Source organism: Megascapheus bottae, chromosome 9 (genome assembly GCF_031878675.1).
Source record: "Megascapheus bottae isolate mThoBot1 chromosome 9, mThoBot2.hap1, whole genome shotgun sequence".
In the NCBI taxonomy this organism is placed as follows: Eukaryota; Metazoa; Chordata; class Mammalia; order Rodentia; family Geomyidae; genus Megascapheus; species Megascapheus bottae.
The window spans coordinates 56427068-56441125 of NC_143517.1; the positions used below are offsets into that span (position 1 = coordinate 56427068).

Consider the following 14058-nt stretch of genomic DNA (forward strand, 5'->3'; position numbering starts at 1 on the left):
CATCTTTCAATATGCTGTGTAACAAAAGTACATTCCAACTAGATTGATTTATTCTTTCCAGTAGCTAAGTAAATATAGATATTATTATCCAAGTAAATTTTCTTAATAATTACTGCAAAAGATTTGCTAAAAAGGACAAAAATGTCTCAGAGCTGTTTCCTTTAGGAAACAATACAAAATGCTAATATTTTGGAAACCAGAGAAGTCTGAGCTTTTAATTCTGGATACTTGCCCAGAAAAGAAGTGCTTAGGAATAACTGCAGAAGAAGACAGAGAAACAGCCAGCAGGTGCATGGAAAAACACTCAGCATCACTAATCACTGAAGAGATGCACATCAAAACTACAAGGAGACAGCTATTACTGAAAAGACAAAAGATAAAGAGGCATGGCGAAGATGTGGAGTAAAGAACTTTCCAACATTGTTGGTGGGACTGAAAGTTTGTGTATCCAAATGGAAAAACAATGTGAAGATTCTTAAGAAAAAAAAAAGCAAAAATGGAATTATGACAGGATCCAATAATCCTTCTACCAGATCTACATCCAAAGTAAATGAAATCAGTAGGTTAAAGACATATTGTCCCCTCCTACAACCTATCAGTATCTATCAATGGATAAACTCTGGTATTTATTCACAATGGAATATTATTCAGCCATGTTTAAAAAAAATGAAGTATTGGTATCTGTGATAACATTCATGGAACTGGGTATCATTAGGTTAAATGAAGCAAGTCAGACACAGGTACCAAATGATCTCACTTGCATGTCAGATCTAAGAAATGTGATCTCACAGAAATGGAGACTAGAATGGTGAGTACGAGGCTGGACAGAACTAAGAGAAGGGAAAGACTTGAAAAGTTTGGTTAGCGGTTACTAAGGTCTATTTAGAGTTTCGGTGTGTTACTGAACAAAAAAGTGATACCTATCACCACAAAAAGCTTATTCTAGTTTCTTTTCCCACAAGAAATTGATATTTTTCCTATCCTTGGGCTATGAGAATTTCCAGACTGTCCAGTTTCCCACCAAGAATTACCCTGGAAGCAATATCTTCAGAAACTTTGAGTTTTTATCACAGGGAATGATATACAATCAGGGAAAACCTCTCTAGTCCATCCTTCAGAATCCATCCAAAAATAAAGAATAAAAGCCAAAAGCATGAATCCCACTGTCTCAAAAATGCAAGGCCACCCACATATCTAAGTCCTTTGCAATAGTGGAACTGCATTTCAGGAAAGAATTTTTAAAGAGATATATTCTAGGTCAGGAACCAGTGGCTCATCCTTGTAAGATTAGCTACTCAGGAGGCTGAGATCTGAGGATCACCGTTCAAAGCCAGCCAGGGCAGGAAAGTCTATGAGAGTCTTACCTCCAATGAACTGGAAATGGCACTGGGACTCAAGTGGTAAATTGCTAGCCTCGAACACAAAGAAGCTCATGGGAAGCTCCTAGGCCCTGAATTCAATTCCCAGGACTGGGCTTGGGGGAGAAAATGGGCCTTGTAGAAAGATACCAGTATACATGGCTTATAAGCCCAATTCCAGACACTGCTCAAGTAGAAGAAAAACAAAGCAGACCATTCATTAACAGTGATAAACACTGCCTTGCATGCTAGATTCTTCTCTGGGATTAGATTTTCTTTAAGTTTCTTTAACAAACACATAAGCTAAGTGTTAATTTCTGAAACAAAAAAATTTTTTCTAGTGATCTTGGCTAAGACCTGTACCTCTGACTAAGCAGTAGACGAGCAAACCACAGCTCGGATGCTTTCGTCTCATCTTCCTAGGGAATGTTTAGAAATACCATTGGCATCTTACACAGGAAGAAAAATGGCATCTCCCCTGGGGAAACATCCCCAATTCCCTAAGCTAATTGCTCACTTTTCTATACTCCCCTGGTGCTCTGTCCTACCGCTGTTACCATTTCACACATATTACTTCCACATTGACATTCTTTATTTACACATCGCATTCTCCCCACTCAGTTGCAAGCCCCCTCCAGGACAAGCAGAGTAATGTATTGATTTTTGTGGTCCCCTGACAATACTACAAAAGGAGTTAGCTAGAGTTTATTACATGGTAAGACATACCAGCCTCCATTGTAAATCTATTTGAATACTCAATTAATAAACACTAGAGTCAACTGCAACTGAAAACAATCCCCATTACTTGTTCCCAATATCCAAACTTTTCAATGACAATGAAGAGAACAAATATGAAGCTATGACCCAGAAAGACAAGGCAAGCAAATGAAAATTCAGAAGAGAGAGGCTGCTTTGGAAAAAGAGGGAAACCTCAGAAGAATCACCTACAATATTAGGGATGCTGTAATTCTAAAGATCGAGGCAAGTCTAGGCTACAGATCTTCTTATTCCTTTCACGTGTTATGAATATTCTTTGTTAGGGGGCTTCAGACATGGAAAATGCACAGTCTTTAGCTCAAGGGGTCTGCAGTCTGGTGTGGGAATCACACAGAAAGATATGACACAGGAGACCCTCTAAACACAAGGGTTGCTTGTTGATGGGAGCCTAGCAATAGGGCCATGGATCATCTCCAGTGCTTCCCGTTCCACAGGAAGACGGGAAGACAGCCTATGCCAGGGGAGAAAAACAAAGTGGAAGTCAAGGCAAAGCTCAAAGCTCTACCCTAGCAGGTCATTAAGGTGATCAGAACCACATGAGGCCCCAACAGGCAGGAACAGCAGCAGTTCCTTTTATTTGTCATTCATCTTCCCATGTACTTTCTTAGACAAGGAACTAGTCACAACTTCTAATATGTGGAACCCCACAGTTTAAAAAAAATGAAAAGAAAGAAAAGAAAACTATGAGTCAGCTAAGCTGTGATAACTTAAGCTGTATCTTCTTGTGAAGCCACCCGTGGGGACGAGCCCACATGCTGGGATTAGTTAGTGCTGGAAGGCAGCCCGCCATCTGCTTACCACGTGTGTTGGTGGCCATATCGGCCACTTTCTGAAAGGCATCCAAGAAGGCAGCTGCTGCTACTACTGTTGTCCTACAATGCAAACAGATAACAAAAGCATGAGGAACTTGTCACACTGGCAACCTCATTACAGCTCAAAGGCTAAAACCTCCATTGTGGAATGAATGCAGCCTTCCAGGAGACAAGATTCAGCTGCCTGGAGATAGCCACTGGCCTGTTGGCCCAGCCTTTTCCCAGTGCTTTATACTCCAAACACGTCCACCAGGAAAAATCTGCAAATGAGAAAAAGATAGATGCTCTACGGGGGAGAGGGGGCAAGAGGGAGAGGAACATCATTTAAAATGTCAGGCACTAGTGGTTCACTCCTATAACCCTAGCTATTCAGGAGGCTGAAATCTGAGGATTAAAGTTCAAAGCCAGCCTGAGCAGAAAAGTCCATGAGACTCTTCTCTCCACTGATCAGCAAAAAGCTGGAAGTGGAGGTGTAGTTCGAGTGACAAAGCACTAGCTTTGAGTAGAAAAAAAAAACAAAAACAAAAAAACAAGTGAAAGCCCTATGCTCAAACCCTCATATACAAAATAGACAAAAAATAATAATAATATATGTAATTTTTAACCAGTGAAATTAACTTCAGAGTAGGAAAATAAATATACATGTGTACATGTACACACACACAAACTGGGGGAGCGATTTTGGAGCTCAACAATTCATCACAGATCAAGAAAAATTGAGCAGAAAATCCAAGAAACCGTGACAAGCACAAGTCCCTATCAGAGCTGTGACCTGCTCCCAGCATGATCCAACCATCTGAAAGAAAGGCTCCAGGCAATGCACCATTTCTCTATAATTTCCAACCATGAGAAAGTAAGATTTGGTTCTTTCAATCCTAGGATTCCCTTTTACTTCACAATACGAATTCCTACAAACAGAAAATGGAAAGAAGTACTATCCTCAGGTTATGTTCTAGAAAAAACTTCTTTAAAATTCTTAGCAGTCTCTTGAGGGCTATCAGATGCCTTGGGCACTAAGTGGCCTGCAGCTTCCCAGTTATCACCCATGAAGTCAAGCAATGAAGTGCAGAGTGTACTCCAGGCCAATCCAACAGGCGCTCAAATAACCCTCAGACTTTAGAATGGATTGTAGAACTGATGCCAATCTTCAAGTATTTCATCTATGAATCTGGTCTCAACTAAGCACTCCTAAGAAAGCAGGCTGTTAAAGAATGAAAATAAAGACTAGAAAAAAATGGAGAGAAAGGAAAGAAATGGTCTTTAAACATAGCAACAGTGGCTATGAAATAAAAGGTTTGTGGAAGGCATTAGAAATTGTTCCTTAAGACCAACTTCAAATAAGGCCTCCTCTTTCCAGTAGAGGGGAAAACAATTATGCTCAAATTTAAAAAGAGAGAAAGAGTTCATATGCATGAGCACACATGTGTGTGCACACACGGACTTTGAATCTATTTTTTAAAGAGTTGGCATTAAATGCAAACCCTGGCAAAGTTAGCTTTATCAAACATCCTGGGATTTATAAATAGCTTATTCTGATTTATAATTAATATCTGACACAATGGCTAGATTTATTCTCATTCAGCTCAATGCCTCTCATCCAGATTTCATGAGCCATCTGTAGAGGTGCCTTGAATATTAGTCACTACAGTTCTACTGCAAATTAGAATGGTAGTCAATTTTGAGGAATGAAGCACTTTTAAATGACAGTTATACTGCACTTTCTGAGAAGAGACACAAGACGCCTCACCTTGGCCTTCTCTCTAGGGGGATAGAACAAGATCCAGAAACTTAGAGCAAAGGAATGATTCAACTTCAACACCAACACTTACGTGCAGTATTGGTGTATTGTTGTTATATTATTGTTGTAATATCACTTCTGCAGTATTAACTTTATCCTGCCTCTCATTAAAAACTTAGTCTCGAGTCATGTGCTAGGTGTTCTACAAAATAAAGGAATGGTCCCTTGCCCTCAGAATTTATGTTTTTTGGTTTAAAAAAACATTATATATACCTTATTCTAATGGAGATAAGGTTGTCTTAAGCTTTACTTCCTCATAGGTAAAGCAGGACTGATAACTGCGCAGAGATATGGTGGCTCATGCCTGTAATCTCAACTACTCAAGAGGCTGAGATTTGAGGATCACAGTTCAAAGCCAGCCTGAGCAGGAAAGGCATGGGACTCTTATCTCTAATTAACCACCCAAAAGCCATACATGGAGATGTGGTTCAAATAGTAGAATATCAGACTTTACCAAAAAAGCTAAGGGGCAGGGACCAGACACTGAGTTGAAATCCCACTAATAACATAAAAATATATGTAATATATAAACTTCTATGTGTCAAAACTTTCACACTGTCAAAATTTCTGCAGAAGGAAGCAAAGCAGGTAAGAGTGCAACTTTCCATCTAGGAATTAGGGGTCAGGACATATAGTTAATGAACTATAATGTCAATGAGAACCTACTTCATGCTTCTCTAGCTGTGACGTTTCCAAAATGAACTTCACAGTCTACGTGCTGGTCCATCCCATCCCATCCATGTCCAGTAGAATATATGCTTGTACTTACCTTAGCTGGGACTGCAGCTTTCCTGCCTTGTTTATAAAATCTTCCCAAACTGGGTAACTCCCCTACAAAAAGACAAAGACATCAGTAAGTGTCACTGCGATAGACATCTATGAGGACAGGAAAAGAATGCTCAATTCCAACTACTCATGGAACAATCTGTAGACGCTCTCTCCACGACACCTATGATATGCTGCCCAGACTCTTCTGCATTATTGGCTCAAGAATGGATTCAGAATGTGCTAGGTCCCTATAATCTTGCAAATAATACAGACACTATCTTTGTAGAATCTAAGATATACACTTGTGAATCAGTAGATGGCTGATCCAAATTTAGTATGTGGGGAACATTTAAGTATCTATCCTGAACTACCTGCTCATGCAACTTGACCTTGAACAGTCTCATCTTTGATCCACACAGTAGGGAGGAGGGAAGAAGAATGACCAAGACTGCTCCATGGCATAGGTGTCATGGTTCAATAATCACAATCTGATATCAGGGTTGGAAAGTTATCTAAATATAACTCCTCAGCTGTTGGTTTAACCCTCACATCTACACAAGAACAACATGACAACAGATGATTCCCCAGCCCACGTACCTTTTCCTGGTAGTACACACCAACCACCCTATCCTAAATGTTCACACAACTCTACTTCCCACCTTCCGAGGAGTCAGGACTGGTAATTTTGGTTCTGTTCGAAGACTATCCACAGGCCAATTCCACTTCCCAGGGAACCCTGCTGTACATTTCCTCCCCCCCACTGATCACCCGATATACCCCATCCACTCTCTCTCTCTCCTCTTCTGGGCATGGCATTCAGATACAAAGTCAAACATGCAAGTGCAATTCTGACCAGAGCACACATTTCCATGCATTCTGAGACAGAACAGCAATCCATCCAGATGAGGGAGACACAGAAGAAACCAGAAGAGCAAACATGATTGGCAATGTGGTGCTTGTTATTGAATCATTTGCACAGGGAACCACCACCAACACCTGGAAGTGACTGTACGAGAAGAGAATATCAATGTTAAGAACCAGGATGGGATAAGAGTAACATATGCATAACTCCTCTTGATTTTGTTTCAAGATAGAGAAGGAAAGACATGTGTTTAAATTAGAGTCTGGCCAAAACTACGTAGAACTGCCAAGAGCTCGTGATCCTATCCACTCAGCAGGGTGCAATCTGAGGATCCTAGTTCAAAGCCAGCCCCACAGTTAACCACTTAAAGACTAGAGTACAGCTGTGAGCTCACATGGCAGAACACTGACTTTGAAAGGGTTAAGAGATGGTGGATAGGCCCTCAGTTTGTCTCAGTAATCACACACACACACACACACACACACACACACACACACACACACACAAATTGTCTAGAACCACAACCAAGTTAAAATGCAATTTTACCTTCTAATGTTTTTTCATGAACTTTGTCTTACCCTTACAACACAATTTCTCAATTTTGGCACTACTCTGGACTGGGTAATTCCTTGTTGTGGTGTCTGTTGTATTAAACAATAACGGTATTTGGTAGGAGGGAGGGGTCCTATCCACCAGAGACCAGAAGCCCTTAACCACGAGGTATGACAACCCAATATGTTTAAACATTGTCAGATGCCTCTGAGGGAGCAAAACATCTCCAGTTAAGAACCAGCATCCTACAGGACATCTAAATAAATTCATTTCTTTTACTAAAGAAACCATTACCCATAGATTAGTGATTTGTTCAGTATTATTTATTCCTCAGTTCCCTTTTTTTCCCCTACTAAATGGAAGCAATAAAGTCTTGATTTTGAAAACAATCTGCACAGGAGGAACACCTTGTCTCTATGAAATTACCTATTGACATATTTCTCCAATTATTGAGTCTGTCTGAAAGCATACAAAAGAGACATCTAGAAAGCCTATCTTATCAACTACTATAATAGGTGATTTCTGGAAACTAAAAGCTGAACCCATGTAGTGCTGCATTCTTTGTATTTCACTCTGTAGCTAGCTAGGGTTGGTTTGATTTGTCTTTATAAAGCTCATGTATCATTCTAGTGAAAACAATAAAATCATTACATTAAAAATGTTTTAAGTTCAAATTAGAGATTCTGGCAACAACTGCAGCAGGAATTTCCAACCCACCAAAAGCCCGAGCGTTTGTTTCACATGTGCCATCAGCTCCCATCTATCCATTCAGCATTTGTGCATCTGGGATCTGTGGGGCCCGCATTCCTTCCTTACATAGCAATTTCACTCCCTTGAGATGCCAGGCTGTATCAAGGCAGGGATCCTGTCTGCCTGGCTCCTGGCAGAGGCACTGTGACAACTCTACTTGAGCCCCGTGTTTGGGTTTCTGCAACCCAAGAGCAGAAACAAATAACGAGAGGACTCAGGCCATCATCAGGATACCATTAAGGGTACCCAATTTTTCATTTGTTGATTTTTTTGTGCTAGTCTGGAGACTTAAACTTGGGGCCCGAAGTTCTGTTCCTGAGCTCTTTTTGCTTAAGGCTAGGAATCTACCAATTGAACCACAGCTCCGCTTCTGGCTTTTTGGTGGCTACTAGAGATGAGTCATTCCTGCCTGGACTGGCTTTGAACCATGATCCTCAGATCTCAGCTTCCTGAGCGGCTAGGATTATAAGTATGAGCAATCAACTTGACATGAATGTGCCTGCTGTTTTCTTATCAAGCTCAGAGATGAGCACCATTCCTGTATCTATATCTAGTTGACTAAAGGGTTAAGGGTGACATGAGAGACCCAAGTTCAACTAGCCATGCCCTCTTCCTGATCCACAAGATTTATGAAAAGACTTTGGAAAAGTCTGAGAATGCGTAGAACCTCTACACGCCTGCTTTTAGCCAGGGCAGTATAATCTTCTACCTAGTGGAGACTGATTTAAGAAATGGGCCCTTGTCATCCCCATTAAAGGAGCCCTAGAAAAACCCACTGACTTGATCTGTACGTATTCGAAAAAGGAAAGACAGGTTCATTGAGATGTACTGGATTTGGCCAGAGGCCTGAAGAAGAAGCACCAAGCCCAGAATTCTAATCACTGCCTTGCCAGGAATATGATAGGAAAGTTTTCCCATTAAAAAAAATGATAATAATCAAAACAATCTCATCACCCTTACCAATAATCACACTTATGAAACACTGACAGAAGTAAGAATTTGAGAGTCTGAACTTGTGGACTGAACCTTAGCTCTAGACAGACAAGAGATAAGTGACTGGGTAGGGCCAAGAGGGTAGAGAAGAGAACATGCTAATGAGGGAATCTGAAATGACTGCCAATGGTTATGGAAGATCTATCTTGGGTGATGACAATGTTCTAGTTTTGAGTGTTGTGACAGTTGCACAATTCTGTGAACACACTAAAAACAGTGGGATGTTCACTTGAAGAAGATAAGTTGTATGATAACAAAACTGAAATAGAAAGAAAGGGAGAGAGAGAGAAAGAAAGTTGGCCATACGTAAGGGGGCTTAGTGCAGTGTGGCTGGAAAGCAGAAGGCACAGAGTCAATGGATGGATCCAGAATCCACAGGCTCTGAGCCATTGCATTCAGAAAGTTTATTGGCTAAAAGCTCTCTAAGGCAACAATTCCATCCAGCCTGACTCTCTCACTCTTACTCCTGGATGCAGAACCAGGAGAGGTAGGAAGCAACTAGCTGTCACCCCAGCCAAGGGAAGGTCTGCCTGCCATCCTAAGCAAATGGTAGGGTGGAGTACTCAAATGACTGTGCCTGGGAATGGCGGCAGCTAAACCACTCAGAAGACTCGCTATCTTCCCCCATCTGGAGCCTCATTTCAGTCTTTACCAAATTGGCAACGAAAGGAGAGTCCCCCCCTCTCATCAAGGGGTACAGCACCCAGCTCTCCACCCACGAACACCCACTCATCCACAAGATGACTGCCAAGAGCAGACTTAATGCTATTTGACAATCTATTAAAGACTGTCATGTCAGGCCCACCTGTTTTAGTTAATCTATAATTTAATGGATTCTTTTAGAAGAAATCAACTTCTAAGAACTGAAGACAAAAAGCTCCTTGTTGAGAAATGAAAAAAAGAACGTGTAAATGTTATTAAAACGGAAAAGTAAGGTGATGGTGGGTTGTCCCATGTCTTTTTTTTTTTATTATTATTAAGTTTCTGTCAAGGCAAAAAAAAAAAGTTTCTATCACCTGAAAATAGCTTTACTATAACAATTCAAAGGCGTGAAAGATGTGAGACAGGAGGGAGGAAGTAACTTGGGGGGATTAACAAGCAACAAAAATCCTGGCTACTCAGGAGGCTGAGATCTAATGATCCATGTTCAATGTTCAAAGCCAGACCAGGGAAGAAAGGCCATGGGATTTTTTTCTCTAATTAAAAAGCAGGCTGGGAGTTTAGCCTAGTGGTAGAGTGTTTTCCTAGCATGCATGAAGACCCAGGTTCAATTCCTCGGTACCACATACATAGGGAAAAAAAAAAGCCAGAATTGGTGCTGGGGCTCAAGTGGTAGATCTCTAGTCTTGAGAAAGCCCAAGGACAGCACCCAGGCCCTGAGTTCAAGCTCCAGGACTTGCAAAAAAAAAAAAAAAAAAAAAGCAAGAAGTGAGCACCCTGCCTTGGTTAAAAAAGAAAGAGAAAGAGGGGGAGAGTGAGGGATGAGGGAGGGAGGGAAGGAAGGAAGGAGGGAGGGAGGGGCGGTAAGAAGGGAGCAAGTCCCAGTATCAGCATCTAAAAAAAGTTGGCAACAAACAAGATAAACCAAGGTGACCAAAGGAAGCCTTCAAGGTCAAGGTCCAGAGATGAACCACAAAGATGGACAGCAGAAAAACTGGGTGGCCTTGATTTATTCACCTGGCCAGGAATATGAAGTCCAAGCCAGCCGGGTGACAGGAGAACCTGGCTTCTGTGTTACATTCCTGGCAGCTGCCTCGTCCTCTGGGAAATAAGAATAATGAAGCAGTGTTCTTACTTTAAAAGAAAAAGAAAGCTTCCTGAATCTCTCCTACTCAAGAGTTTGGAGGGAGGACATCTAAACCAACCTTGCCTTCCCCACCCTCAGGAGGAGCTCTGGGGAGCAGTGAAGTTCCTCTTGGCTTCCTAGCTTCCTCTACTCATGAAGACAGCACCTATGCCATGCAGGACCGAGAGCAGGCATCAGCTATGTCAGCTTTAGGTGGCTTGGCTTGGCTTGGTTTTATATGAACGAAAGGCCTAGAATGGCATCCCACACACGGCGGCACAGGAGGATAAGCTGTGTGTAACTCATCGGCGTGGCTGTGAACAAAGCTCCATAAATAATGCAGCAAATCTCCCAGCCTGGCCCCACTGTGATGGGGGAACCTGCAGAGGGAATGCCATGCCACAGGGCCACCAGGGAAGAGAGGGGCCAAGGACCCTGGCTGGAGAAGGGGCATTGCAGGAGGATTCCCAGCAGAAGGGGCTGGGTTCAGCTGGGAATAAAATGACCAGCAGGTGAGAGGTTACATAAAGGGAGTTGGGTTTCAGCTCAAAGACCTTTGTCCTACCCAGTAGGAGCCAGACAGACACTGGCTGACCTATCTAGAGTTATGGCTGACAGAATCCAAGCTACAAAAGCTACATTGTCAAGCATCAGGAAGCATAAGCACTTTGTATAGTCTTCAGGCACCAAGTGTCTGTCTGTACCTGTATTTCTCAAACTCTAACTTCCAGGTCCAGTCCCTGGGGATTTTAGAGAAAACAGTCAATAGAAAGCTTAGGGGATACATGAGCGCTGTCACTTGTGGTTTGATGGTAAGTACTTTCCCCTCATCTTTGTGTTCTCAGTGGACACTGGAACTTCTCCTGGGCTGCCACCACCCCTGCCACCATAGCCCTCCTCAAGTTTGAGGAACCTTAGCAGGGTGAGCATAAGAAGAGGGGGCCCTCCCCTTCTTCTAGGTGCACCCCTTGATGGGCTCAGACCCCAGGGAGGTAGGTGCGAAGCAGAGAAGCTTGGGGAGACAGCCAGCCCCTTCCCACCCAAGCCAAACATCTTGAATGTCTGAATCCCTTGTTTCTCCAAGCCCAGGACAGGAATGGCTCTGCTTCCCAAAGAAGGAGGGCAGAAGGAGGGACAGGCTCATGAAGGCCTGTCACAGCTTTGTCTCTCCAAACCACTCTTCCCCACCCAGGCCTGCAGGATGAAGGGCTCCTAAGATCCTCAGATGAAAGGCACGTTAGGGTAAGCCTATCCATCATAAATACCAGGCCTGGGCTTTTCTCCTCTGATTGGAGCTTGCCTAATCCACTAATTATCCCTGTCCATCAAGTGGATGACAGCCTCAGGGATAATCAATGGTTACTTCCTTGCCCGCCCACCCTCACCCACTTGTCCAAGTGCACCAGCAATAAGTATGCCTATGCAAAGAATGACTGGACCACAAAGGGTGTTCCCCTCTCCACCGCTCTGCTCGCAGCCTGCCCCATTTGTAACTCTAAGACTCTAATTAAATCGGGGCATGAAGCTTTCTTCCAACCACATCGCTAGGTCTGATGCTCAGACTGTTTTCTGACATATGGATAGGCTTCCACTTAGAATAATAATAACAATAAAACTAAATAAGTAAGTCCACCCTATCTCCAAAGTCGTTCCAGCTTTTAAGTCGTGCTGCCAGTCAGCGTGATTTTGTCTATCATGAGCTACCCAATAGGGCAGCCCCCAGCCCCATGGAGCTATTGAAATGTAAATTAGGATGAAAGAAAATGGAATATTCTGTTCTTCAGCCTTGTGCAAGGGCTCAGTAGCCACGTGTTCACAGTACCGGACAGCAGATCGACACTGGATTAAGTCACAGAAGGTTCTACCGGACAACGCTGACTACCCGGCATATGGTGTCTCACAACTGCAACGAGGTCTCTGGGTCTATTTGTTTCTTCCTTTCTTGTTTTCTTAGACACAGGGTCTCATAATGTAGCCTAGGCTGTCCTGGAACTCAGGGATCCTCCTCCCTCAGCCTATTGAAAGCTGGGATCACAAGCACACAGCATCACACCAGATTCTGCATGGATTTTCTAATCTCTGTAGATATCTCTGTGCGGAGTGTGTGTGTGTGTGTGCGCACGTATGTGTGTTTAGGGTCCATATTTCTTTGGAAATGAGACTTTGTCTCCCCTTCCTTTTCTATTCCTCAAGTTCCTCTCTCCCACAATCCCCACCTGGATTTATTCTATTTGGTTATCTCTATCCTTTGGAATATTCCCCACCACCTAATAAAAAGAGGCCACATGGTAAATGGCTGCCTATCTACACTCTGGGCTTTCACATGGCCAAAGAGAACATACACAGTGAAATCTACAAGTCCAGCCTGACTTCATTTTCATCCACAGGACAACTTCGATCACATGGATGGCATGTGAGGCCAATGAAGGCTGTCAGGAAACCCAGAGCCGGACTGAACTAAGGGCTCGTAAGAAGGGCACACGAAAGCCTCCCCAGAAATGACGAATATCCACCTACTGACCTTTGTCCACTGAACCGGGTCCAGGGCTACTGTTGTGTTTGCTTATTCCTGTCTGCAAATATCAATGAGATAGTACAGCAAAAACAATCCATGGAGCCCACACACCCTGCCCACCACTGCCCTGTTCTGTTAGTTCATGCATGCACGCCCACTTCTCCCTCCTGGAAGTGACCTGACTGTCAAACTTACTTCAGCCTTTTAGAGACTAGTTCCTCCTGGGACTGACCTCTCAAGCATCCCAGACAGATGAACACTTGTGTCATACAGACTTGTAGGGGCATGGGCTGGAGGCTCTGCTTCCCTAATTGGATACCCTCGATTCACTGTAAACTCTGCCTAGGCGGGTGCAATGTCAAGCATCTGCCAAACCATTCAGGGCCAGCCTTGGCCACAGTGCGCTGTGGACACATGTGCTTAGCCATGGTCCATAAACAAGAGATTCCGGTATATGGCAAAGACAACCCAGACTGCCAGAAATGATGCTCGGTTGGCCAGTGAAGAGTCAAAGGGCACTGATGTCACCTAAAATAGTGATAAGTGTGTTGATTTCTATAGCCACTGCCTGTGTGTACATGTGTGTGCTCATGCGAGCAATGTGCACTTGGGCATGTTATTCCTCTGACTGACATGGAGCCTGAACCAGAGCCTAGAAGGACCAGTGTGAACTAGTGTTAAAAATGTGACTCAAACTGGGTGCTGGTGGCTCATGCCACTACTGAGGAGATGGAGATTTGAAGGTCACACACAGTTCAAAGCCAATTCAGGCAGGCAATAAAGTCCATGAGATTCTTATCTTCAATTTACTGCCAGAAAAGCCAGATGTAGAGTTGGGGCTCAAGTGATAGAGAGCTAGCCTTGGAGACAAAAGCTCAGGAACAATACCCAAGCTGCCCTTGAGTTTAAGCCTCAGGATTGGCAGCCCTCCCCACCACCCTCAAAAAAAAAAAAAAAAAAACTATCTGTAATCCTAGCTACTCAAGAGGCTGAGATCTGAGGATCATGGTTCAAAGTCAGCCTGGGCACTGAAGTCTGTGAGATTCTTATCTCCAACCAACTACCAGAAAACTGGAAGTGTCACTGT

The 14058-nt window shown here is 43.2% G+C and overlaps 1 protein-coding gene across 6 annotated transcripts in view; it reads right to left on the reverse strand.

Moving 5' to 3' along the window:
• Mtss1 (MTSS I-BAR domain containing 1) overlaps positions 1-14058 on the reverse strand; it is a 146887-nt gene that overhangs the window by 118292 nt on the left and 14537 nt on the right. For all 6 annotated transcript variants that reach the window (XM_090339358.1, XM_090339356.1, XM_090339357.1 and 3 more), the window contains exons 3-4: positions 5515-5576; positions 2934-3007 (exon numbers count right to left, since the gene is read on the reverse strand). In XM_090339358.1, coding sequence (XP_090195484.1) covers positions 2934-3007; positions 5515-5576 — 136 coding nt within the window. The remainder of the gene's footprint in view (positions 1-2933; positions 3008-5514; positions 5577-14058) is intronic.